Here is a 27,278-nt window from a genome sequence, read left to right as displayed (position 1 = left end):
CGTATTTTTAATCATTTACAGTTATTGCAAATTCATGGTCATTGGACAATGAGAACTTCACTATGTGAGTGGAGAGTTCAACTCAGACACAGCCTGGGGAAGAAGTTGACTATGTGTCTGGTGGTTCTGGTGGCTATGGCTCTGTAGTGCCTGCCAGCTTAAACAGTTTGTGTGCAGGGTGTGTGGGATCAGCGATGTTTGCTGCCCGTTGGGGCCCATGGTGATTATTACTCATCAGACTCATGGAGGAGTGATGCTTGGGGAGACACATGTTCTACTGACCCCAATCACCTCTGTTGAGGAAGCTGTTGGTGATTAGATCTGTAACTGCAGCAGTTTATACTGACATTTATAGAATATACTGAATTTAGAAGGTTTTTAGATCCATCATCTGGACCAGGATTCTGTTTTCCATTGGGTTTAGTGACAATATGCTTTTAAATTACCTTTAGTGTATTTATGTCAACTGAATACAGCTACTAATAAACAGGCAGATGTTTATGTAAGCGGCGGTAACTTCCATCCGGCATCATGAGCTACCACAGCTGTCATGTAGGCGAGAGGTGGGTTCGCCTGGTCGGGTTACACAGAGACAGTTCACAGAGGTCATGGAACAGGATGACTTGCATCCTGCCACATGTCTTTAGTAGGCAGGACTAAGGCACAAAGAAAAGATGCAAGTGCGGGAAGTGTTAGGAGACTCATCTCAGGAGAAACACGTTGCAGCAGGTTTGAAAATGTTTCTTTCATCAGTAATTTTTTTGTCTGACAGGATCCGGATGAGACAACTGTGGACATGGTGGAGATGAGTGATGCCAATAATGGCATTCCATCTATGCAAAACCCTTTTAAGATCCCAGTCAAACCAAAGTAAGAACCAACATGCTGCAACTCTATAATGTTGTTGTGGCTGTGATGTTTGTCTAGGCCTTTTGCATTATAGCACCTTTGGCTGTAGACTTCGTGCTTTGCTACAATGCCTCCAGCTGTTCTCATTTTCACTGCTGATTGTGATTTCAGATTGGGGATTTGGTCCATTGAAGCCTCATACTCAGACGATTTTACCACTTCAGCGAAAACAGACTTTGAAGTTAAAGAATATGGTTCGTTATCACAAGCACAGCTTTAAGTTCAGGACCACACTTTATCAAAGTGCTTTTCTAATGAACTAGCTCAAATAAACTGAATGAATCACATTCTTAGTTTGAGTCCGGCCACAGCCTTGACCTGCTTTTAGTAAAAAAGGTAACTCCTTTTGGCTTATTCTCGTCAGGGGTCCTACAACAAATGATTCACATGGTTGTTATTGGCAAGTTTTTACACCATATGCCCTTTCTTATGCACCCATACCCTTTTATTTAGGCTCAGGACCCACACAGAAGTCACTGGCTTGCAACTCCTGAGGCTAGATTTGAACCCGTGACCTTTGGTGTTTATTGTTACTTAAAATATTTATTATTGAATAATTTGCTATGTACTGCTCAACTTGTTTAATTGTTGGAGCTAAGCTTAGTGTCTGAGACGCAGCATTGACTTTAACTTTATCTTGTAAATGTAAGTGATTAAAAAGAAATACGAATGAAAGTGTCACTAATCTGTTACCAGTTCTTCCAAGCTTCTCCATCCTGGTGGAACCATCAAAAAGCTACATCAGCTATGGGCAGTTCAACAGTTTCTCCTTCAAAGTCACAGCCAGGTAAGAGTCTACGTGTTCAGTGTGAAGTGGTTGAATTAAGTCCAACTTTACACAGACCAGGCCCAACATTACAACCACTGACAGGAAACATGTTTAAGCATCAAGATTCGAGCCAGTTTGACAACATTCAAGTTGTGATGCCCCCAGTCTGCATTGAAATCTATCTACAGTATCAATGTGGAGCAGAGAACTGGAGGCTGGGTCATGGATTGTGGAGGCTGACCCTTGGCCACCTCAGCGTGTCACAGATCCAGCATCACTGTCATGTTTCTATCTGGTTTCCTGTTTTATTTTGTCAACTTCCAATTTAGTTCCTGTGCCTTGTTCTTGTGTAACTTTACTTTGCAGTCACGTAATCTCTCAGCTGTTTCCAATTATTCCTTATGTCTTTTATTTAAGCTCCACCTTTTCCCGCAGCCTGTTGCCAGATTTTTTGTTCATGTTGCTGTGTTCTCAATCACGTTACCTGTGTCAACTCTCCAGCGTTCATGCCTAGGAAGTCCTTCCTGTGTACCAGTCCTGGATCTTGTTTTGACCTTGCCTTACCTGCTCCTTCTGTTCTGGTTTTTGGGCTACCTACCTGACCTTCCTTGGTTCTGGAACAATTTTAGGTGTTGCCTCTGCTTCAAATGCCCCAGAGCTCAGTCCATTGCAAATTGATAGATGAGCCGGACAAAACCAGTCTGATCCTTGAAGGCCCAACCCCACTCACAGGAAAGTATCAGACTCCACAGCTTCAGGTTCTTGTGGGCCAGAGGCACCAACAAAGACAGGTGGTCACCGTTACTGACCTGTGTACAGAATATGAATTCAATTAAACTCAATTCAGTTCAATTTTATTTATACAGCGCCAAATCACAAGGTTATCTTGAGACACTTTACAAGGTAAGGTTTAAGACCTTACACATCTAAACCCAACAGATCCCACATACAGCAAGCCTTTGATTACAATTTGACAGCAACAGTGTAGAGGAAAAACTCCCTCTCTAACGAGGAAGAAACCTGCAGCAGAACCAGGCTGGATGTGGACGGCCATCTGCCTCGACCGGTTGGGGTGAGGGGAGAGAAAGAGCGAAAAGCACAGCAACAACAACGAGCAACAACAGAGCACAGGCAGGATGGTTGAAGCTTGGTAGCTAAAAGCTCTGCCTCCCATTCTACATTTAAAAGTCTAGGAACCACAAGTAGCCCAGCGCTCTGAGAACGAAGCGTTCTGCTGGGAGCATAAGGAACTATGAGGTCTTTAAGATAAGAAGGAGCTTTATCATTGAGTACTTTGTACAGTAGGTGAGTAGGAAAATTTTAAATTTTATCCTACATTTTACAGGCAGCCAGTGCAGAGAAGCTAATGTAGGAGAAATGTGATCTCTCTTTCTAAGTCCTGTCAGAACTCTGGCTGCAGCATTTTGAATAAGCTGTAGGCTTTTTAAGGAGCTGTTAGGACATCCTATGAGTAAGCAGTTACAGTAGTCCAGCCTAGAGGTAACAAATGCATGGATCAGTTTCTCTGCATCACTGAGAGAGGATGCTTCTAATTTTAGCTATATTTCTAAGATGGAAGTAGGCGGTTCTGGACATTTGTTTAATGTATGATGTAAAAGAAAGATCCTGGTCAAAGATGACACCAAGGTTACTCACAGTAGAATCTGAAGCTAATGTTGTGCCATCCAGGGAGGCTACCTGACTCAATAGTGTCTCTCTGTGACTTTTAGGCCCAACGATAACAATTTCAGTTTTATCTGAATTTAGTTGAAGGAAGGTTTGGGACATCCAGGATTTGATGTCTTTTAAACAACCCTGAATTTTGACTAGTTGATCTGTTTCATTTGGTTCCAAGGACATGTATAGCTGAGTATAATCTGCATAACAATGAAAATGTATAGAATGCTTCCTAATAATCTCACCTAGTGGAGATAGAGTGAACAGTACTGGACCAAGCACAGAACCCTGCGGTACTCCATAGCTAATCCTTGTGCATATAGTGGATTTGTCATTGAACACATGAACAAACTGGAATCTGTTCAACAAATAGAATTTTAACCATCCTACTGCTGCTCCTTTAATTCCGATACTATGTTCTAATCTAGAATGTTATGATCATTTGTATTAAATGCAGCACTTAAATCTAACAGGACAAGGACAGAAACTAGACCATTGTCCGAAGCTAATAGAAGATCATTAGTGACTTCAACCAGAGCTGTTTCTGTGCTATGATGTTTTCTAAATCCTGATTGAAAAGCTCCGTACTGGTTATTCCCACGCAGGTGGTCAGATAATTGTTTGATGTTGTTTGTTGAAATGGGCCTATAGTCGGATAGTTTTCCAGGGTCCAGAGTAGTTTTTTCCATAAAGGTGTGACCACAGCCACCTTAAAAGCCTGTGGTACAGTACATAGCCTATTAGTAAAGATTGGTTGATTTAATTTACAGTTTTTATCAGTCGCTTTGACCTGTTTTGCATAACTAGGTCCCATTTATTTTCTTTAAGATTCAAAAAAACTTTATTAATCCCAGAGGGAAATTATTTTGCACACTTCGATTGCTGTCACAGATGGAGGTACACATCTAATTACTAGCTAATGTTTTCTTATACATATTATTGCATGGATGAAGATCAACCACAGACCACTACACTGGCCACCACAGACTCATAGAACATCCTCAGCATGGAGCTGCAGACGTTAAAGGACCTGAGCCTCCTCAGGAAGTACATCCTGCTCTGAGCCTTCTTGTTCACAGCTGAGGAGTTCTTTTTCCAGTCCAGTTTATTGTCCAAGTTCACTCCCAGGCATTTGTACTCAGTCACCTCCACCTTGTCCTTTGTAATAGTGAGAGGGGTGACAGCATTCACAGATTTCCTAAAGAAATTAATATAATCTGTGATGCAGTCTGTCAGTCCATCAATGTCCTCCCCATGAGGTTCTCAGAGAGCCTCCCAGTCAATGTCTTCAAAGCAGCTCTGCAGAGCAACGCGGTCCCCATCTATCCACCTTTTAACAGTTTTAAACGTGGCGGCTGCCTTTGAACCTGAGGTGTGTGTTGTGGCAGCAGATGAATCAAATTGTGATCCTACTTTCCCAGAGGGGGGGACAGTGGAAGAGTAGGCATCCTCAACATTAGTGCACATCAGGTCCAGTGTCTTCTCACCTCTGGTGGGACAGCTCACAAACTGGGTGAATGTAGGAAGTGACGTGTCAAGGCTGATGTGATTAAAGTCACCGGAGATCATAAAGAAAGCGTCATGATGTCTGGACTGCAGGTTGGAGACGGCCGTCTGTATGACGTCACACAAGGCAACGTTTGCAGAGGGGGGGATGTAAACAGTGATTAGGGTAACGTGTGGAAACTCTCTGGGTAAATAATTATTTTCTCCTCCACAAAAATCAGCTTTTAGGCCTTAAAAATCATACCAGGTTGTTGTCTTTACCAGCAAGGATGGAGGAGGTCTAAAGCAGAGACTGAGTATTGTCAGGCTAACGCAGAGATCGGACCCACATGCACAGCATGAGGACACAAGGTAGATGGTCAAATAATCAAAGTTTAATCCAACAATCGTAATCACAGACGGTCCAGGTCATACACAATAGGCTCAGGTTTCAGTACCAAAGGAGTAGGCATAATCAAGTCCAGTAACAGGCAAGGTTCAGGAACAGAATAAACACAGCAACAGTACCATTCAGGGTTGAGCATGCGTCGGCGGTCAGAAGCACGGAACGGGATCAAGACAAGGTAATCAGGACTGAGAGAATTGCTGGAAGGTGACGACTGGCGTTCGATCGATCAGGCAAATGTCTGATGTGACTGGTGGTGGTTAAGTATCCAGGTGAGTTATGACTAATTGGAGACAGGTGCGTGTAATGACAAACGGAGTAGACGGGAGCTGCGGCAGGAATGACCTCCTCCAGGAGGCCGACGGGAGCTGCGGCAGGAATGACCTCCTCCGGGAGGCCGACGGGAACTGCTGCAGGAACAACCTTCTCTGGGAGGCCTACAGGGACTGGAATGGCGTCCTCTGGGAGGCCTACGGGGACTGGGACGGCGTCCTCCGGGAGGCCTACAGGGACTGGGACGGCGTCCTCACTGGAGCCTACGGGGACTGGGACGGCGTCCTCACTGGAGCCGACGGGGACCTGGGACGGCTTCCTCTCTGGAGCCGGCGGGGACCTGGGATGGCCTCCTCTCTGGAGCCGGCAGAACCTGAGGCTGACATGACTGATCTGGAACCTGAGCGTGACATGACTGAGGCGCAGGAACTGATGTGGCTGCTGGCTGCAGGCCTCGGAGTTCCAGGGCCAGTTCAAGGTTCCCTTAGGGGCCGGCGACGTGCGCTAACCACACGTCGACAGCTGAGGAGAGAGGACGCGATGCTGTGAGAGAACGCGAGACTCTGCGAGAACAGCACGAGAAATTCAACAAGGCGGCGCGACACCGGTAGTAAACAACAGCGCGACAAACTATCCGCCAACTTAAATAAATAACTACCTTATTTTTCGGAAAATAATCAACCACCCTACCATTCTGGATAACACCGAAGAAAGTTTCGAGTACATCGACGAGTGCTTCGAGCGTCTGGTAATGGGGAAAAAGGAGACGGCTCCAAACAAGCGTTCCCGTCCGTCTGACTCACCTGAGTCACCTGGAGCTAGCTCGGCGGACAAAAACATCACGGACATCCTGGAGTCCATCGAGAAAAAAATATCAAGTTTCGACGCACGTCTGGCGCTAGTGGAACTCCTCCACAAAGAGTTTATGGCCCTCCGCGACTCCCTGGAATTCAGCCAGCAGCAGGTGATTTCTCTCGCCACCGAGAACGAGGCCCTGAAAGGAACGGTGCAGTCCCTGACGGAGGATGTGGCTCAGCTAGCGGCCGAAAATAAAAAAATAAAAGAAGGTATCATCGATCTGCAGGCCCGCAGCATGGGACAACCTGGTGTTCTCGGGGATTCCAGAACAGGCGGAGGAAAACACGGAAACCACAATTAAAAACTTCATTAAACAACAGATGAAGATCCCAGCGGAAGTTGTCGACAAGATGGCGTTCCACCGTTTGCATAGACTCGGAGGAAGACGACCGGATGGCCAGCGTCCTCGACCCATCGTTGCCAAGTTCCATGACTTTAAGCAGAAGGAACTGGTTAAGAGCCGGGGCAGACAGCTGAAGGGAACCGACTACAGCGTCAACGACCAGTTCCCCAAGGAGATCCTCGACCGCCGCCGCCGACTGTTCCCCATCCGTAAGAGGTTCATGGCAGAAGGCTGCAGGGCTGTCATCAGCGTCGACAAACTGTACGTCAACGGAGAGCTCTACCGGGACCGGGAAGCAACTCCGTGGCTGTACTAGCAGGTGGTATGTAAAAACAATGGTTTAATGTATAAGGTTTGTTAAAAAAAACAATAGATGTAATGCAACTATGTGTTATAACTTTACATCCAGTATTCAAACTCGTTCTCTCGCAGATGTTTCATATAAATGTTTATTGTCATTCTAATGTCACTCACTCACTCACTTCGCAAAGCGCTCACCATACGTAATCACTCACTTTCCTTTCACTTTAATTTTCCTTCCCTTTACTCTTTTTCCTTCACCTACTTTCACTCCACACTGTTTACATCCTTCTTTTCTCTATTCGTCTCCCACGTAGTCAGCCAGTTATGTAGCCCTCCAGCAGCCACACACAAACATCTACTGCACAGGGGAATCACGTGCACATACATAGATAACACACAACTCAGAATACACAGGTACTTAAGGTTAGCCACACACCTAAAGTCTGTCACACTACATACACACAAGACTAGTGATCCACAGCAGTCAGGTAAGATATGACACCACTGAAGATTGTCACTTGGAATGTACGTGGAATCAATAAGAAGGAGAAACGATTTAAAATATTTAACCATTTGAAAACCCTACAAGCAGACATTGTTTTACTACAGGAAACTCATATTCCCAAAATTAAAATTACACTCTGGCATCAGCAGAGTTCCCACATGCTTACTTAGCCGGTTACAATTCTAAACAAAGAGGGGTCGCCATCCTGATAAATAAAAAGATTAACTTTACGCATAACGATACCATTGTAGATCCAGAAGGGAGATATATAATCATTAATATCTTGATAGGAAACATTGAATATTGCATAGCTAATGTGTATGGCCCTAATGCTGACGACCCCTCTTTCTTTCACAGCTTCTTCACATCACTGTCTACTCACTCTGGTTCCAAACTTATAGTAGGAGGGGACTTTAATTTAGTATTTAACCCAGAGTTGGACAGGCTAAGCAAAGCTGTGAGCAACAGGAACTGGCAATCAGTACAGACCTTAAAACAGTACATGGATGACTTTGGTCTCTGTGACACATGGCGTTCTCTTCATCCTACATCCAGGGAATATACCTTTTTCTCGCCAGTTCACCACTCTCACTCCCGTATAGATTATATTTTAGTAAATAACTCAGTCTTACAAGATGTCTCTGACACCAATATTCACTCTATCACAATCAGTGATCATGCACCAATGTCCATTTCGATGATTAAGACAGCCACACCATCAACCAGGAATTGGAGGTTTAATACATCATTACTCAATGATCAAGACTTCATCAGTTATGTCAGGAGAGAATGGAAAACCCTTATAGAAATCAACGATACAACCGGAAATCTCACCCTGTGTTCTTTGGAGGACTGGGAAGGCAGTTATGCGCGGTAGATTAATTTCATATTCATCACACAAGAAAAAAAGGACATGTACTTGAATTAGAATTAGAGCAAAAAAATAAAAATCTCTAGAGATTAAATATGCAGCCTCTCCAACCAATGATGTCCTAGAAGACCTAAAGAAATCTAAAGCTGAAATTAAATAATATAATTGATTGCACACTCAGTTTTCAGATAGACCAATTACGCTGGGAGAATTTTGACCATGCTAATAAATGTGGTAAATTTCTAGCTAACCAATTAAAAAATAATAAAGAGAAACAAATCATCCATTCAATAACTAGAGGAGGCAACATTACTCGTGATCCCCATGAAATAAATGATACCTTTAAAAACTTTTACCAAGAGTTATATACGTCCCAAATAGATCCACCCACCTCAGCCATAGAGGCGTTTCTGAATAAACTAGAACTGCCAAAGCTAAATGAAGAACAATCTACAACTCTAGACTCATTGTTATCTTTGGCAGAACTACATGAAGCTCTGCAGGAGATGCCCAATAAAAAAGCTCCAGGACCAGATGGATTCCCAACTGAATTTTATAAAGAGTTCTGGTCCATGCTGGCACCCAGCTTTTACAAAATGTTAGCTGAAATTAAACAACAACATTCATTACCCACAAATATGAATTCTGCCTTCATAAGCCTGCTTCAAAAACCAGGGAAAGACCCTACACTCCCATCGAGTTATAGACCAATTTCACTAATAAATGTAGATCTAAAAATAGTGTGTAAAGCACTTGCTAGAAGACTAGAAAAAATCACTCCATATATAATTCACTCTGATCAAACAGGCTTCATTAAAGGTAGACAGTCAACAAGACAATATGACAGACTAATTAATTTAAATTGATTATGTCACCATCCATAAACTAGAGACAGCCATCGTCTCCTTAAGTTGCAGAAAAAGCTTCGATAGAGTAACATGGAAATTTCTTTTAGCCACTCTGGCACAAATTCGGCATTGGGGAAACATTCATAGACTGGATCCAAAATTTATACAACTCAGCAAAACGCTGCAGTCAGAACAAACAGACCAGATCTCACCAAGGTTTATCTGGCATAGAGGGGACAAGACAGGGCTGCCGACTGTCCCCATCACTATTTCAATATTTTATTGAAACTCTAGCCGCAGCAATAAGACAGCATGAAGGAATTACTGGAAGTCGACCAAAGCAGTAAATCATAAAAATAAGTTTATATGCTGACGATGTGTTACTGTTTCTCCTTGAGCCACAGACGTACTCTTCCTACAACTATCAGCCTCATAGATGAATTCTCAGGACTTTCAGAGTACTCTATTAACTGACCCAAATCTATAGTGCTAACCACTTAACCTTAAGGTGACTAACATCTCCTCTACCACACTCCATTCAGGAAACATTAACATACTTGGGCATTGAATTGTCGTCTAGGCTAATCAGAGCTTATTGATCTAAACTACAATCCACTATGAAAAACAAATAGAAGCCAACCTCAAAGAATGCAGTCCTTACCCATTTCACTTATGGGAAGAATTGCCACCATAAAAATGATGATCCTGCCAAAAAATTACATATTTTCAATGATTCCAACTCAGCCAGCCCAGGCGTGGTTTAAGACATTAGACTCCTACATCTCACAGTTTTTGTGGAAAACCAAGCCACCACGAATTAGTTTAAAAACTCTTCAAAAATCCAGACGCTGCGGCGGCCTAGAACTACCTAACTTCCACCACTATTTTCTTGCAATAGACTGAACCATGTCCACAAATGGATAAAACCCATGCCAGCAGACTCCTCCTGGATAGACATTGAACAAACATTTTGTGGAAATATTAAAGTTGCAGATCTGCCTTTATCAGCACCAAAATCAAACATCATAGTTGTTACCAGAACATTAGCATAAAAGCATCTCTGCAAGCCTGGTGGGAGTTTCTTAAAATTAACGGGTCTTCGCTTACTCTTTGCCAAAAACACACCTCTCTGGAACAATCCAGACATCATACAAAACAAAAAGGCAATACACTTTCCAACTTGGCATATCAAAGGGATAACACATCTGAAACATGTTTTCACAAGAGACAAGTTTACCTCTTTTGAAGAACTAGTGTCTCACTATGAAATCACTAGTGCCAATTTCTTAGAATACCAACAACTAAAGTCAATACTTAACGCAAAAAGTAAGAATACTGCCATCCACATGCAACCACCACCAGTAATAGAGCGATTTATTGATATATCAGGGAAAAGGACAGTATCCAAAATCTATATCTTAATTTCCAATGTAGACCAGACAGTGAGCCTTCCGATCTCTAAATGGGAAGCTGATCTCAATATCACCACTAATTACACATTCTGGAATAACATATGTTCTAATTTATTCAGAATGACAAAAATACAAATTTACAACTAATACAATACAAAATTCTTCATAGAACTCACTATACAGGACAAAGGATGTTCCAAATGGGTCTCACAAACTCAAATATTTGCCCTCACTGTACAGATAACACAGCAGATAGATGCCTACATGCATTCTGGTCATGCTCACCTGTGCAGCAAATTTTGGCAAAGAGTAGTGTGAACACCTGTCAACCCAGTTAAGCTGTCCAATCCCAGCAGCCCCTGCACTTTGGGTCTTCTAGGAGATCTAAGTGGGCTTGATCTAGAGACAAACTCATCACACACACTTCTTTCTGCCCTCTGTGTCGCAAAGAAAATCATCCTCATGAACTGGAAAACTAAAAAAAAAATTAAGCATTACTCAATACCTGAACAGCTTGTTAGATTATACCACCTTAGACACATTGTCTGCTTCATCAATCAATGACCAAAACTATACTCTGATTGATTCCATTTCCAGGTAAGGATGCGTGGGGCTCGGGTGCTGCGTCATGTCTGGCAACAGTGGTGGGGGGGGTGACTGGTGGTTGGTGGTGCCTGCCTGCCTAAAGACGGGACAACGGGTTGGTGGACTCAGGGCTGGCCGCAGGGGTCCCCTGCGGCGGGGGTGTGGTGGCTGCTGGGACCGGCGGCCCTGTGCCGGGGTGAGACCATTTTGGGGGTTGGCGTGTGCCTGTCTCCGGAGAGCCGGAGGCGGGCCTCCCTGCCGGTGTGCGGGGGCGGACCTGGGGGTGGAGACCTGGGTAACCTGCGTCCGGGGGACTCCCTCTGGGGGTGCCTGCCTGTGCCCGGAGGGGTGTCTCTCCCCTGGGGCGCTGCCCCTGCTCGGGTGGGGCGCTGCCTGCCCTAGCGGTCTGACGCCCTCTGGTAACTGCTCGGGCCTGTTGCAGGGGGGTTTGGCGGACTACTCAGGCTAGAACCTTCATTGGGCCCTGGGCGGAAGCTGGCCCTCAATGCACAACCGCAGAGTATGTGTGTGGGTTTGAGTGTCACACTACACGGGGCGAGCATGGGCATACTTGAGCGAGAGAATGGGTAAGTGTGAAAGAAGGGTGAGGATGGCTCTGGCTGTGCTGCGTGTGGCGCCTGGGCAGTAGTACTGCGGTCCCTGGGTCTCGGCTGTCCCTTCGTGGCTGGGGGTTGTGGGGGGTGGTGGGATAGGTAGCAGAGCCAGTCGGGAACCTGGCTCTGCGGACCCTGGAGCTCTGCTTCCCAACTACATTTCTCCGCATTCATCCACTTAGGTCTGCAAGGGGCGTCCTGCTGATGGGAGGGACCAGGGCTACTGGGAAGTGGTTCCGTCCCTTCCAAGTGGGATGCTCTGCAGTTTTAATTGCATTAGTCATACACACTTGTCCAGGAATCTGGGGGCTCCATCCGGGGGGGCCAGTAGACTTCCCATTGATGGCTCTGTCTGCTGGACCCCCCGGAGAATTGGGTATCTCCCAAAGTTCCTCATACTTAGCTACATACACATACATTTAGGGGCCGGGGGTGGCTCTTTCACTGGGGCCTGGGGCTGAGGCCAGTTGTGGCCTCGGCCACTGGCCCTGATGGAGAGATCACCACCCAGTTTTAACTGCAAAAAGACATTTAGGGCGCGGGGGGGGGCACTGTCCGGGGGACCACACCGTCAGCCAGCGGTTGTGCTCCTGGAGGTGTCACCCACCTTCAGTGCACTTTAGTTCCACACACTCACGTCCAAGCTGGGTTGCAGGGTTCTGGGGTGCCTTTTTCTGCTGCCCTCTGCCTCCTCCGGGTTGGGGGGGTTGGTCGGGGCTCGGGAGGAGCTGCGGTCCCTGCCTGGGGCCACATGGACGGCAGGCCGGAGACCTACCCTCCCCACGTATGTGACCAAGCGAATGGTGTGGGTGGGAGAATGTATCTGAGAGTGCATTGGTTCACGTATGATTGACTAGTTTGTTGTGAGAGAGTCTATGGGTGTGGTGTTGTGTGTTGATGTGATGATGTTGTGTTGCACATGTGGGGTGGGTGTATGCATCTGTGTTTGTGTGAGTTGGTATGCGTGTGGTGCGGTTGAAGTGTGGGGGGTCCGGTTTTTCGCCCGGGGTACGATGATCATCTGCCTGGGTGGTCTCTTTTCTGCTGACCCCACCAATTGCTGGCCTTGTGCTGCAGGCCGCTGTAGCGCCAGGGGATGAGGTCGGGCCGAATGGGGTAGGCCCCGCTCCGCCCGTGTGGGGGTGGTGGAACTGGGGGCGGGCCCCACTCTGGGCGCGGGGGCATCTTCTGGCGGGCTCCCTACGGACCGTGGGTCCTCGGGCTCTACTCTTTCAGGCGACCCTCCCGCCGGGGGGAGTGTTTGCCCCTGGTTCTCATGGGGCGGACAGCGTTGACCCCCGGTGGCCGCTCTGGCCTCGGGTGCTGTCTCTGTGGCTGCTGCAGCTCTGCCTGGGGGGCTCTGTGTGGGCGGCTTGGGTCGCAACACCTGCCCTCCTGGAACTGAAGGTGTGTGTGCTCCCTGGCTGCTAGGATTCCTTCCTCTGCTTGCTGGATGGGCGTAGTGGCGGAGCCCCTCACATCACCCTGGCTTCCACAAGTGGCATTGTTCATGCACCAACGTCTGCCTCACCCTTTGGGTGAATAATGTTAAGCTACAGCCTTACTAACCTTGTAGTGGGACACTTTCCAAATCCAACTGTAAGTATTATTGATACTTATCACTACCAACATGAATAATGTGTGAATATGGAATTTGTGGTGTTGTATGTCATGACTTTTATTAAGTAGTATGGGATATGTATAATAATGCACATATGTATGTATATTGTATGTATATGTTTGTATTAGTATGTGCACATACCTTAGCACTATTATTGGTATTAGTATTAATCTCCAAGGTAAACCACAGCACAAAAATTGTTTAGTTATGAATGTGTTAGCCTAAGGTACATCCATGCTTCTTATTTATTTTATTTATTTTATTTTTTTTTTTGCTCCGATTGTTTACTTAACAGATTTGCTTGGTTTCAGCAGCTGGTTGCACCCCTTACCCCCCCTCCCCCCCACCCTCCCGCATACACACCCTAAAGCAGAAACCTAACCTGTCCACCAACACAGCAACATCACACACATTTGGGATTAGCTAAATAAACCATTAAATAAACCATAAATCAGGAAGAGTATATATATTCTATATATACTCTTCTTGTTAAAGCAAAGCTGTCCATCACAATATGGCATTCAGCGTAATATATGCTGCTTGCTTAACTGCTGGACAGAACAAAAAAAAAAAGAAAAAAAAAAAAAAAAAAAAAAAAAAAAAAAAAAAAAAAAAAAAAAGGTTCCTTAGGATGAGAGCAGCTGCCTTCTCAAACAGAATTTTCTTTGTGCTCTGGTCTGATGTCGCTTTGATGGTGAGCAAAAAGGAATAAAACCGGAGGAGTACAGTGGAGGCGGATGCGCTGGACAATGCTGTCCGGGATGCCTGCTATTGCAGTGGGACAGTCAGCCAACGGGCTGGAGAGATCCTCTGCCGGGAAAGGGAGCCGTTCGGACACAACGACCGAGGTCTCTGGACCCTGGACCCTGGAACCGTGCCCCCGCCTGCGACTGACTGTCTGTTGAAACGCTGGGAGTGGCGCGGGCTAGGTTTCCGTGACTGGATCAGAGTGGCGAACAGAGATGGCGGTGTCTGGAGCTTGGGCTGGAGCCGACGAAACGGAACAAAAACGAACGAAAGCTTGAACCGCCGGAGCGGCGACAGGAACAGGAGCTTGAACCACCGGAGCGGCGTCAGGAACGGGAGCTTGAACCGCCGGAGCGGCGTCAGGAATGGGAGCTTGAACCACCGGAGCGGCGACAGGAACAGCTGTGGGGACACAGGCGGACGATGCGCGCAGGGCACGTGCCAAATCCCTCTGCAGTGAGTGGAGTAGGTTAAAGAACGCCTGCACTCCGGGGTACTCACGCCACCAAAATTCAGCTGTCAGAAGCTGGATGCCCAGTTTTACTTGGCGGAGACGGACCTCAAGGCTGGACGCTTCAGCATACTTTTTAGCTAACCTGTCGAGGTCCACGCGAATATCCTCCGGTAAACTAGACAAGACTGGGCGCTGGCTGGGTCCAAGTCTGGCCAGATCGTTCTGTCAGGCTTAGGCAGAATGCACAGCATGAGGACACAAGGTACAGTAGATGGTCAAAAAGTCAAAGTTTAATCCAACAATCGTAATTACAGATGGTCCAGGACATACACATTAGGCTCAGGTTTCAGTACCAAAGGAGTAGGCGTAATCAAGTCCAAATAAAGGGCAAGGTTTAGTAACAGAATAAACACAGCAACAGTACCATTCAGGGTAGAGCTAACCAGGATGATAACAGAAACCGGAAGTACTACAAAATAAAACAGGAAATAGAACCAAAACCTGACAACTTAGGTAAAACAGAAAGTCCTTCAAAATAACACAAGAAACAAGACCCCAGATCGTGACAAGTATCAGTGGCTTTAGTGCTGTCGTGGCTGTGTGTCATTCTCCAATAGATTTGACTGTATTTTAGTTTACATGTATTTTCTGTACTATTTACAGTATTTCAGTTTTCTGCCACAGTTTGAAAAATGAATGTCATGGATTCAATAAATCAAAGCATTTAATCATCTGGATCCAATTCTTTGCATAAAGGGTAAATTTGACATAAACTACAACGACAACAACTATCAACAGGCTCCAATGACAATCAATGAAGCACTGATTCACACTGAGATCAGTGGTTTGTATTTTGCTGTCCACTGTGTTATGACTGATTAGACGTGTTCACATACTGGTTTGCAGGTTGTATTGTTTGAAGGCAAAATGAGTTTTTGCCTGAACGTGTCAGTGGCATCAGAATATCAAGTCCTTGTGTAATTGTCTACAAACAAGACAGTCAAATTACTTAGTCATGTTGTCAATATTACTATGTACTTTGGAGGGAGGTTCTGACATAACTATGCTAAAGTTGGGATGAAAATTACTGTAAAATGTAAGTTACACCTTTTTGTTTGATTGCAAGAGACTGGACAATGGCAGCCAGGAGGGTCATTTGTTTATGTGGCTGGTGATCATAAACTTTCCATCCTGATGCCTGATGATGTTGGAGTGATGAAAACTCACATTGTCCCAAACTATCACATACGTTGGCAAGTGATCTCCACTTTGACCACTCTCTTTTCAGGGATGACATATCTGTAGAGAGTTTCTACAAAGATGATGCTCTGTGTTGTATGGACCAATTATGGGAATATGTGTAAGCACACCACTCTATTCTCACTCTCCGCGGGCGGTCTCATCCACTTTCCAAGCTCGGGTCCTCTACCAGAGGCCAGGGAGCTTGAGGGTTCTGCGCAGTATCCTTGCTGTTCCTAGGACTGCACTTTTCTGGACTGAGATTTCAGATGTTTTTCCAGGGATCTGTTGTAGCCACTCCTCCAGTTTGGGGGTCACTGCCCCCAGTGCTCCGATCACCACAGGCACCACTGTGGCCTTCACCTTCCAAGCCTTTTCCAGTTCTTCTCTGAGCCCTTGGTATTTCTCTAGTTTCTCATGTTCCTTTTTCCTGATGTTGCCATCGCTTGGTATTGCCACATCCACCACTACGGCTTTCCTCTGCTCTATATCCACCACCACAATATCTGGTTGGTTCGCCATTACCATTCTGTCAGTCTGGATCTGGAAGTCCCACAGGATCTTGGCTCGCTCGTTCTCTACCACCTTGGGAGGTGTTTCCCACTTTGACCTTGGGGTTTCCAGTCCATACTCCGCGCAGATGTTCCTGTATACTATGCCAGCCACTTTGTTATGGCGTTCAATGTATGCTTTGCCTGCCAGCATCTTACACCCTGCAGTTATGTGCTGGACCGTCTCTGGGGCCTCTTTGCACAGTCTACACCTTGGGTCTTGTCTGGTGTGGTAGATCTGGGCCTCTATGGCTCTGGTGCTCAGGGCCTGCTCCTGTGCGGCCAGGATGAGTGCCTCTGTGCTGTCCTTCAGCCCAGCCCTTTCAAGCCATTGGTAGGATTTGTTGAGATCAGCCACTTCAGTTAGGTTCCGGTGGTACATCCCGTGTAAGGGCTTGTCCTCCCATGATGGTCCCTCTTCCAGCATCTCCTCCTCTGTTCTCCACTGCCTGAGACATTCACTCAGCACGTCATCTGTCAGGGCCTTATCCTTGATGTACTTATGGATCTTGGATGTTTCATCCCGGATAGTGGCTCTCACGCTCACTAGTCCTCGGCCTCCTTCCTTGCGGCTAGTGTATAGTCTCAGGGTGCTGGATTTGGGGTGGAACCCTCCATGCATGGTGAGGAGCTTTCGTGTCTTAACATCTGTGGTCTGTACAGTGGCAGCGGTTCAAAGTGACTAGGGTTTTTACTGCAGTACCGCCGCGTCGCCACGGTGCAGCGAGTGCGTCGCTGACTAAAGATTTTTAATCCTGCAGCCGGCTGAAAAAAATCAGGACGCTAGTCTCGTTTTAACCACCAGGTGGCGCAGCGTTGATTAGAAGCCTCCAAAGCACTGCAGCGTAACTGATGTCCGACTGTTCATTTCTACCTGTAACACACATATATTACACCAGACCTATTTTACTATTAAGTTTTTACTATTAAGTATCTGTTGTGTGCTAAAACATGGGGAGTGTGAAGTGCAACAACTTGTTGATGGCTTAGTTATTTTCTGTTCACTGCGAAGTTATAATTGTTCTGTGTGGTTTAAAACAGGCAGCGCCACAGCAGCAACACGTTCTTGTTTTTATTCTCCTCAGCTTATTCGTGTCTTTAAATAGAAGGCGTCTCTTAAAAATATGTACACACCCACCGCTCTAACATCCGATACAACACATTGACTTCACATAATACCATGATTATGCGTTGCGGTTTAATTAATATAATTTGAATGCGCAAGTAACGACGTAGAGCGCAGTCCATCTGCGACTACAGCCGCTTATTTAGGTTTTAAAGTTCCACAACTTGTTAATGAATGTTTTCCAATAGTCGTAGATTTTACGTAAATAACCGTAATAATCATAGGAATTTGTTTTACAGCAGTTGTTGGTCGTAATTTTGACAGGACGCCAGAAATCAGCAGATCTACAGCGACGCATTACAGCAGCATGTTTGTTCCTACGCGTTTACTCTGTGTCTGCAGAACTGTGGTTTGACTTGTTTTGACTGTGCGTGTCATTGTAACTGAGGCTGAGATCACTTATTCGACCCGCGTACGTTTCAACATTTTCATTTCCCATCCGTCCATCCAGCCACTTTCACCGGCGTTTTCGTTTCTCTTTCGTTGAGCTGCAAACGGATTTTAATCAAAGCACCGCCTTACAAACCAATAAAACAGGCAAAAATATTTGTTTTTTACAAAAAGACACGGAATTGGAGTTAATATGTTTTTATTGTTTAGAGACAAACGGAAAACAAAAAGTCGTTCTATCGTTACCTCTGCATATAATTTGGTGGAGACATCAAACTCTTACACAAACACGTGACGTGTTTCGGAGTCATGTGTCCAGACAGAGAGTGACCAATATACAAATGTATGGATGTGCAAATGCGGGCTACGAGAGGAACGGGGGAGTGGCGCACTAGATGTAGCGAGAATTTGTTTTGACTGTGCGTGTCATTGTAACTGAGCGGCTGATGTGACTTATTCGGCCCGTGTATGTTTCAAAACTTTGATTTCACATCCTTCCATCTATCCCGAATAAAAGCACCGCATTACAAACCAGTAAACCGAACAAAAATATTTTTAACAAAAACACACGGACTTGAATTTAAAGCTGTTTTTTCGTTTAGAGAAAAACGAAAAACAAAAAACCTCTGCTTTTAATTTTTAATGGAAGCTCATCCGTGGACGGGTCGCGGGGCAGCAGTCGTAGCAGAGAGCTCCAGACTGGCGCTTAAATGAAACACAAGATGAATGATATGTGATGTGTTTCGTACTCAGATGACTTGAATCTGAGTTCGACCAAGCTTTTGCTTGTCTCATGTTTGCTCACAGTCGCAAAGGCAAACTTCTCATCCCTCCCCTCCCCCGTAGAGAGGCATAGACATGCTAATGTGTTGCTACTACTCGATCAGCAGGTGAGAAATACTTCAGCACCGGGACAAAGCTCCGTGGGAGACAGGGCAGCATCGGGCGGCGTGATCAGCTGCAGGTCTAAGACTCATTAATGCAGCAAGTAGTTTGTTCTACATACGTTTACTCTGCAAAAATAAACGTATGTATTTATCGTAGCTTTCTGATCTAAGTTATTTGTAGCACTTCGACATTCGTTTAAAATATGCAGTGCATTTTAAAATGAAAATACTATTTTTATTATTTATTACCTTTATTGTAAACAGTATTAATTGCACAATTTGGACTGGCGAAGATTTGCGCTTCTTTCATAATAATCATGGATAATCAAGGAAGAAACTGCAGTTCATAGACGTTATTCAGGGACGGTTTAATAAAGATTCAGTGTGTTTTTCAACTGAACTCTCAGCCAAGGTACGTGCATTATCAAATGAATTCGCCTGTCAGCGGGGAAGACATCAACTCTATTCAGTCGCTCTTCCGTCGCTGCTGCCGTCTCCTCCCCAGTTCACACACCTTTACTGGGTTTTCTAAATATACCAGTTCCTACTACAAGGTGTTCCTACGAAGTTAACCAGCTGTTTATTTCGTTATTACTCCTTTCACCTGTACCACATAAAGTCATTGCAGAGCTACAGCCGTGTTCCTACAAAGTTAACCAGCTGTTTATTTCGTTATTTCCTCTTTCATGTCCGTCTGGTGAATGAAAGTGGGCGTGGCCATCCACGTTCCGGAGCAGGGACACTGGGGGAAGGGAAACACGCATCAACACGCAGGACAAAGATCTGCGTTTCTCATGCTGCTACAGCCGAGGCTGTAGCAGCATATGAAATGTATGAAATGTGTTCCTACAAAGTTGCTCAGCCGCTTTCAGAATCAAAATCTTTTTTATTCCCCATGCAGGTTTGAACAGGGCAAACATTATTTTTATTTACAAAAAAAAATTAATACGTTTCCAGATTGACCGGTGATGCCGCACGGGTTGCTCTCAGTTAAAACAGCTGTTTGAAGCAGGGAAAAGCGAGTTAGCTGTCCTTGTCGATGCCTTGACAATGTTTTAGCATCGGTTAGATCTCTGAGCCCCGACTTTTATGTCTTCTTTGGATTAAAAAACAAATGTTGAATGTTCTCAAATAACATAATATTGCTGCCCTCTGCGTGTTTTTTTCCTTGAAAACGTGGGTGTTACCGGTGGCAGACCTCTGGTCTAGATCATCCTTATTCACTTTTTTAAATTGTAGTAGTGTAACCTTAGTTAGTATTCCTTTTTATTTTTTTATTTTATGTTTGGGAAACGTGACATTTCAGCTATTGTGATTTTATTTGTCATCAACATTAGTTCCTACTTGTCCTTGTTGACGGGGGACAGGAAAATGTGACGCGCGTTGGGTGAGAGCGGCGTAAAGACAAAAGTGTACATGTGCCGTACTGTCTTGCCGTGTGGTGCATTAAAGAAGCATTCCTCGTAAAGAAAATTGCCCGTACCAACAGCGAGAAATCAGGGTTACAGTAGCTTGTCTGCCATAAATCGAACACTGCACGCGGGAGTACGCACCGCTCAGCTTCTTATTTTCGGTTTTAAACTGTCATAATTTGCCATAATTTACTTACGTTCATAACTTCATACTATAACGCGACCAGCGGTTCATGGTCTTGGCGATACATGCACTAAGTAATACAACGTTGTCATCTCGTGATCACATGATGATGATGAGACGCTGTTTTTTCAATAATTAAAATAAAAAAACTGCTTCCACTCAGACTCGAACCCCGGACAAAAAAAAAATGTTGTGGCCATGCACGTTAACCACTAGGCCACCCAAGACCTGATCATTGGTTGTTCTACAAGAGGCTATATGACGTAAGCAACTACGATGTTTCAGGACCAAAAGTGGGAGTCAATCGCCACCTACAGGCCAGAAGGACGTAACACACTCCTCCCGCAGTACAAACCCGGCACTGACGCGGCAGATTTGAAACGCAAACACGGTGGGGGTAGACACTTTTACCGGCTGCCTCTGTATCTGTATGTATTCCAATTTTACAGCATCCAGCAAAGAAGAAGAAATAAAGAAACTATTTACAGTAGTTTATGTGCAGCTGAGTTGACAGACAGACAGACAGACAGACAGACAGACAGACAGACAGACAGGTGAACTTTATTGATGCCACAGTGGGGAAAATTGCTGAAGACAGCAGCTAAGCTCAAGCATGTACTGTAGCACCATACTGTACATGTGCAGATTTAGAAGAAGCATAGGCAGAATATGCATGTCAAAGAAACATATCCAACAGATCCACGACCTCACATGCAGTAGTACAGTAATTTAAGTGTCCAAGACCAAACAATAAGGACAAAAAGGACCTTCCCTCACCTGTTTCTTCAGTCTTGCTCCCATCAGACCATAGCGTAGTGGATCACAGAGGCCACCACAGAGTCATAGAAGGTCCTTAATGTGGACCTGCACACTCTAGGACCTCCGTCTCCTCGACAGTTGGAGGCCCTTTTTGCACAGAGCATCAGTGTTATTAGTTCAGTCCAGTTCATGGTTGAGGTGAACACCCAGGTAAGAAGGTCCCACGGCTTACCAGTCTGATGAGGAATGAGGAAACAAATCATTGTCAGGTGTGAAGTTAAACTAACGCTGTGTCTGGTCTCAGGTACCTTTACGGTGCGCCGGTCGCCGGTGGTCAGCTGTACCTGCGTTACGGCTACGTCAGTGGAAAGAGTGCTCCAGTTATTATCCCCGACTCTAGGACCTCAAAGATGGTAAAGACCAATGTACTTGATTCTTACATTACAACAGGCGCGATGAGCAGGAAGGACTTTTCTGTACGTGATTCTCCAGCACTGAACTGATGACACCACTTTCACCTCTAACAGACATGGTACATGGAACTGCTTGTGGTTCCTTTTGCATTTGTAATAGTTAGAAATTTCTTGGAAATAACAACTTTATGAGTTATTTTAACTCAGGTCTATTTGTTTTATTTGGTCATCACAATGAATATCTACGTGTTGGTGTATGTCAGAATCAAACAGTGTCTCACACAGATCCATGTTTAAAGTGTGCTGTTCAGTTTGTTAATTGTGTGTGTCTCCTGCAGCTGTCAGACACAGGTGAGGCAGAGCTGGTTCTGAACATGGAGAAGGTTCTGTCCAAAAGCAACGGCCCAAAGGACCTCAACAGTCTGGTGGGAAAGTATCTGTATATTGCGGTACTACTGGAGGAAACACAAGGTATGTGAACTGTATCTAACCCTATACCCCCCAGCTCTCCCATATATGGGGTAAATGACAAGTCTAACATCAAATTAAACAGTAGAACTATATGAATGTCTCTTAGGTGTATGAAATACAGCCTCAGTCAAAAAAAACAACAACATAAAAATAACTAATGACATTCAGCGCCCCTTGCATTAGCTGCTAGTGTTAGCTTTTAATGCTTTTGTGGCTCTACCACTGCAAAACTTTATCCAACCCTAATGATCTATGGCTCAACTGAAGATTGTAGGGACTCTAAGGATTTGTTCCAAAGAGAGCTAACCAATATATGTGGTGAGTTATGAGCGACGAACGATAAATGCGTTTGCGGCTTGGTGGCTCAGTGGTAGAGGGGATAGGTTAAATGCAGAGTACAAATTTTGTTTTTACATTGTATGTGATAATGACAAATAAAGGCTTTCTTCTGCTGCTAATTGCTAGCTAAAAGAACAATGTAAACATTCAAATACTGTCATATAAAGTCCATATTAGTGTTGAACCAATGCCATTATTTGGTATGCCTACGTTCTGGGAAGTTACCCAATCACTCTGACTTTCTAACCCTCCCACAGAGCTTGTCTATAGGGATTTATTGGTCCACCATCTGGTCACGTTTTTTAATGCACCAAGGTCCTAAAACAGTTGGGTGACTCTCACTGAGTTGGAGTCCTGTCAATCCTGGGTAGGTGTTTTCAGGCCACTTGCATGGCTCATAATGGGTAAAATAACACCTCATTGACCACAGTGAGTTGTTCCTAGGCAAACATATGGCCGAACAGACACCTGCCCTCTGGTGGACATATTGTGTCAGGTTATGGCAGAGATCGGACCCACATGCACAGCGACCAGACGACAGACAGATGGTACAGTCCAAGGGTTTAATGCAGTTCTCGTAATTACAGACGGTCCAGATCATGCACGGCAAAAACATGGGATAAAAGTACAGGAGGAGTGGGCGTGATCGGTTTCAATAACGGTCGGGGGTCAAAAAACAGAGGGCTCAGATTTCCAGACTTGAATCGGCAGGCTAAGACAGTTCCAGTAAACAGGCAGAGTTCGGCAACATAGACAACAAGTTTACAGTACTGGTCAGGATCAGACGAGAAGCGGTAGTCAGGAACACGGAAACAGGTCGGCAATGGGGTAAGCTGAACGAGAGAATGCTGGAAAGTGAAGTCATGGATTCAACGATCTGGTGGTTTGCTTGGGTGAATACTGGTGCTTAAATACTGAGGACTGATTACTAAATGACGGGCAGGTGCGAGTAATGACAACCGGAACATGAAGCGAGAAATAACCAGATGGAAACAGAAACCGAAAGTACTACAAAATAAAACAGGAAACCGAAACATGGCGAGTGAAACCAGAGTCCTTCAGAATAAAACAAAAACCCAGATCGTGACATATTGTATGTGACAGATTTGGACATACTGGAAGACAATGACTGGACACTGTTTATATTTAGTCAGATACTGTCGGTATAAATAACTGGTATTTGGATATATTGATCACTTTTATTGCTATTATAAAACAATTTTTTTGCTGAGTTAATGTTGACTAATTGTGATATGAGTATATGCAGGTTAGTAGTTGCTGAGGCTCTATTTACAGAAATATTCATCCTGAAAGTGGATTATTCTTCAGACAAAACTGAAGAATTTTTAATTTCATTATTTATAAATGTCACATGACTAACATTTACACTAACTTTACACCTCTTGCCACATCTCAGAAGTGTCCCCTACATTATGACACCAAAAGTGTTCAGGTCTTGTGGTTGCAGAAATATACCCATCTTTAACATGGCCATCTTCTGGAAGACCCCAGAAAATACTGCACAACACAGATGATGGGTCCGGTCTGAGTTTGTTGTATTTGTGTTACAACCTGGGAAACAGAGCTGGACCCAGAATACAAGACTTGACAGATTGGTCAGCTAAAGTTAACAATGCTTTATTTCAATAAATACAGAAAAACCTGGAAAACAGTAGCAACAGGTCCTCTAACAAAAAACGCTGCGTAAAGCAGGATCTACGAATTAGTCGTACTAAGAAACAAAAACACATGCACTACTGTATGCTAGAAATTGAGTAAACAAAAATGTAACCTCTCTAACTAGAACAAAAAACACTGCTGGCAGCAGGCGAGAAAACAGTCAAACAATTTGGACAAACTCTAGAACAAAAAATCCCTGCAAAAGCAGGAAACTAATTAACACTACAAAAGCTGAAATAAACTGGTACTCCATAAACTTACTTGATCGTGAATACAAAGGTGCTAGGGTCAAGGAAGAAAACAATCGATGGCTAATACAAACGAATGCAAGGCAACACACTAGCAAATAATGAATAAACAGAATAGAAATAAAATCCACAAACAAACTGACACTTAATGATAAACACCTGTGCTCGTACTGTAGGCGTGACCCAAGAGAAACCCCACCTCTGGTCTGACCATGAGGGTGGGAATCAAAGTCTGCATAAAGCAGAGTTACAAGCTAGACAGAAAAACATGGATACATACATATAATAAACAACACTTTCAGACAGACAACCAGAAATGTAAAAATAACAAAGACTAAAAATTTCATACCTGCATATTAACAGGACTCAGAAAATATTACATATCAGCACTCATACCTGCAACCACAGCACTCTAAGCCTAAAGTGGAGACACTCATACAGTACCTGCACCTACAGGACTCTGAAAAACCTGACTGTTAACAACCAAGACAACAGACAAACCAGAATGGTAACATACATCATAATAACAAACAATTCATATGGAGGAATGGGATGGAAAGAACTGAAAAGTAAGAAGAGGCAGAGGGCGAGCACAAGTGGATCATCGGGAGAACAGGAAGGGAGCGGTAAGTGAGATATGGGTGTTTTGAATATGGTGGTGCGGTCTGATGGACAGGCAGGTGTAAAAATTATGGATCCTTAAGACTTAAAGGATAAGATAGGAGAAATCAAATATGCTAAGGTGTTGGGTGATGGAAATGTATTGATTAGTTGCAAGGATGAGGAGCAGGGAATGAAAGTGGGGAAACTGGGTCAGTTGGGATCAGCTAAAATAATAAGGGTAGTAACAGTAGGGGTACAGCAAGAGAAGGGGACAAGGGGGTCATAAACGGAATACAGTACCAGTGGGAGTTACAGAAGAGGAGTTGGTTGGCAATTTAAAAGCAGGTTGTAAGAGGATAGTGAGTGTGAGAAGGCTGAAGAGGGGGGCAGAAAGTTGATTGAGGTGGAGTTTGAAGGAAAGGAGCTGCCTAGAGAGGTGTACTTTGGGTTTGTTAGATTGTCAGTGAGGGAGTTTGTTCCCAAACCAGTAAGGCGTCAGGAGTTTGGGCATTTTGCTATAGGTTGTAAGGTCAAGAAGAGGTGTGCACGGTGCGGAGGGGTGCATGATTATGGGGAATGTGGTGAGGTAGTGGAAACTAGGTTTTGTAACTGTGGAGAAAGTCACAGTGCGGAATTCTGGGGGGGTGAGGTCATGAAAAGAGAAGCAGGGTGTTACAGGTCAAGCAGGGACAAGGATTGTTATATGCTGAGGCAGTGAAGGTGGTGGAAGGGGGGGGTGTATGTGCAAGGAGGGTAGAGGTGCGCAACGAGACAGTAGAAATGAGAAATCGGATATTATTTGTGTGCAAGAAACATGGCTGAAACCCAAATTTGATTTTGTCCTGAGTGGTTATGTAGGAATAAGTAGAGATAGGGTGGGTAGGGGAGGGGGAGGATGTTTGACTTTTGTTAGGGAAGGTCTGCCTTATCAAATTATAAAAGTAGGAGTAGATAAAGAGTATATAGTGATTAAAGTATGGGCAGAAGGGAGGGGAATTAGCATTATTAAGTACTATAATCTGGGGTAGCGGTTGACGGAAGAGAGGTTAGGTGATATAGAAGGGCTGGTGGGGATGTTATATGGTGTGGGGACTTTAATAGCCATAGTGAGTTGTGGGGGAGTGATAGGTCAGATCCAAATGGGGGGGGGGGGGTATCGAGGAGCTGCTTGAAGAATGGGGTTTGGTGTGTCTTAATAATAGTGTGGGCACTAGGATTGATGTTAACTCAGCAAAGGAGTCAGTATTAGATTTGACATTAGGGAGAGCACAATTGGTAGTGAGCACTACCCAGTATGGTGTAAGGTGAGGGTGAGTGTTGTAAAGAGCAGAGTTAAGGGGGAGGGGAGGGGAGTCTTGGAGAAAGCGAGGTGGGCAGAATTTAAAAAGGTGGGTGGTGGAATATTTGAGGCAGCACATAAAACAATTCCTAGAAGCAAGGGGCGAGGCAGAAATAAATTGATGCCTGTGAGAACTGTAGTGAAGCGGTTAGAGGGAGGAATAGAGCATTTAAAAAAGTGAAGAATATGCACAATTTCCATCATTCAATTGACTACAAGCAGGCCCAGGCAAGGGTGAGGAAAGTTATCAGAGCAGCAAATAGGAAGTATTGGAGGAATTTTTGTAGCACTATAGGTAGAAATACACAGGTGGGTGAGGTGTGGGGAATGATTAAGAAAATGGGGGGTGAGAGGAAGGAGTCAGTATTCTCGGCATTTAAAGATGGTGTTAGAATTGTTACTTCAACTTTGAAGAAAGTGGAAGTGATGGTGAATAAATTTGTGGGTATTCATGGTAATGGAAAAGTATCAGCAGAGGGGAGAAGTCAAAGACGAAAAATGAAAAGTGAATATGTTAGAGTCTGGATGTAAATGATATGTTCACAATGGAGGAGCTCAAGAGAGCTGTAGCCAGAACAGGGACGTCAGACCCTGGGAAGGGTGGCATCTGCTACAGCATGCTGAAGAACCTAAATGACGTGGGGCTGGAGAGGTTGCTAGAACTCTTTAATAGGGTGTGCTTCGAGGGTAAGGTGCCAGGGGAGTGGAAAGAGGCAGTTATTATTCCAGTTAGGAAGCCAGGAAAGGATGCAAGTGATCCAGGAAATTACAGACCAATACTGTAGCACTGACATCAAGTGTGTAAACTGATGGAGAGAATAGTAAATGAAAGGTTGGTATACAAGCTGGAAAAGGAGCATCTGCTAACTGAGTTTCAGAGTGGTTTTAGGAAAGAGAGATGTGCGATAGACCCTGTTTTCCGACTGGAGGATGATATTAGGAAGGCCCAGGTAGACA

At 44.6% G+C, this 27,278-nt stretch overlaps 1 protein-coding gene across 2 annotated transcripts in view; it reads left to right on the top strand.

Moving 5' to 3' along the window:
- The window catches only part of c5 (complement component 5), a 106,074-nt gene that overhangs the window by 24,315 nt on the left and 54,481 nt on the right, over window positions 1-27,278 (top strand). For both annotated transcript variants that reach the window (XM_055511293.1, XM_055511292.1), the window contains exons 5-9: window positions 773-870; window positions 1,021-1,103; window positions 1,606-1,696; window positions 21,533-21,641; window positions 21,980-22,112. In XM_055511293.1, coding sequence (XP_055367268.1) covers window positions 773-870; window positions 1,021-1,103; window positions 1,606-1,696; window positions 21,533-21,641; window positions 21,980-22,112 — 514 coding nt within the window. The remainder of the gene's footprint in view (window positions 1-772; window positions 871-1,020; window positions 1,104-1,605; window positions 1,697-21,532; window positions 21,642-21,979; window positions 22,113-27,278) is intronic.

The sequence above is a fragment of the Betta splendens genome, chromosome 9 (assembly GCF_900634795.4).
Source record: "Betta splendens chromosome 9, fBetSpl5.4, whole genome shotgun sequence".
NCBI lineage: Eukaryota > Metazoa > Chordata > Actinopteri > Anabantiformes > Osphronemidae > Betta > Betta splendens.
This window is presented reverse-complemented; position numbering and strand designations above follow the sequence as displayed.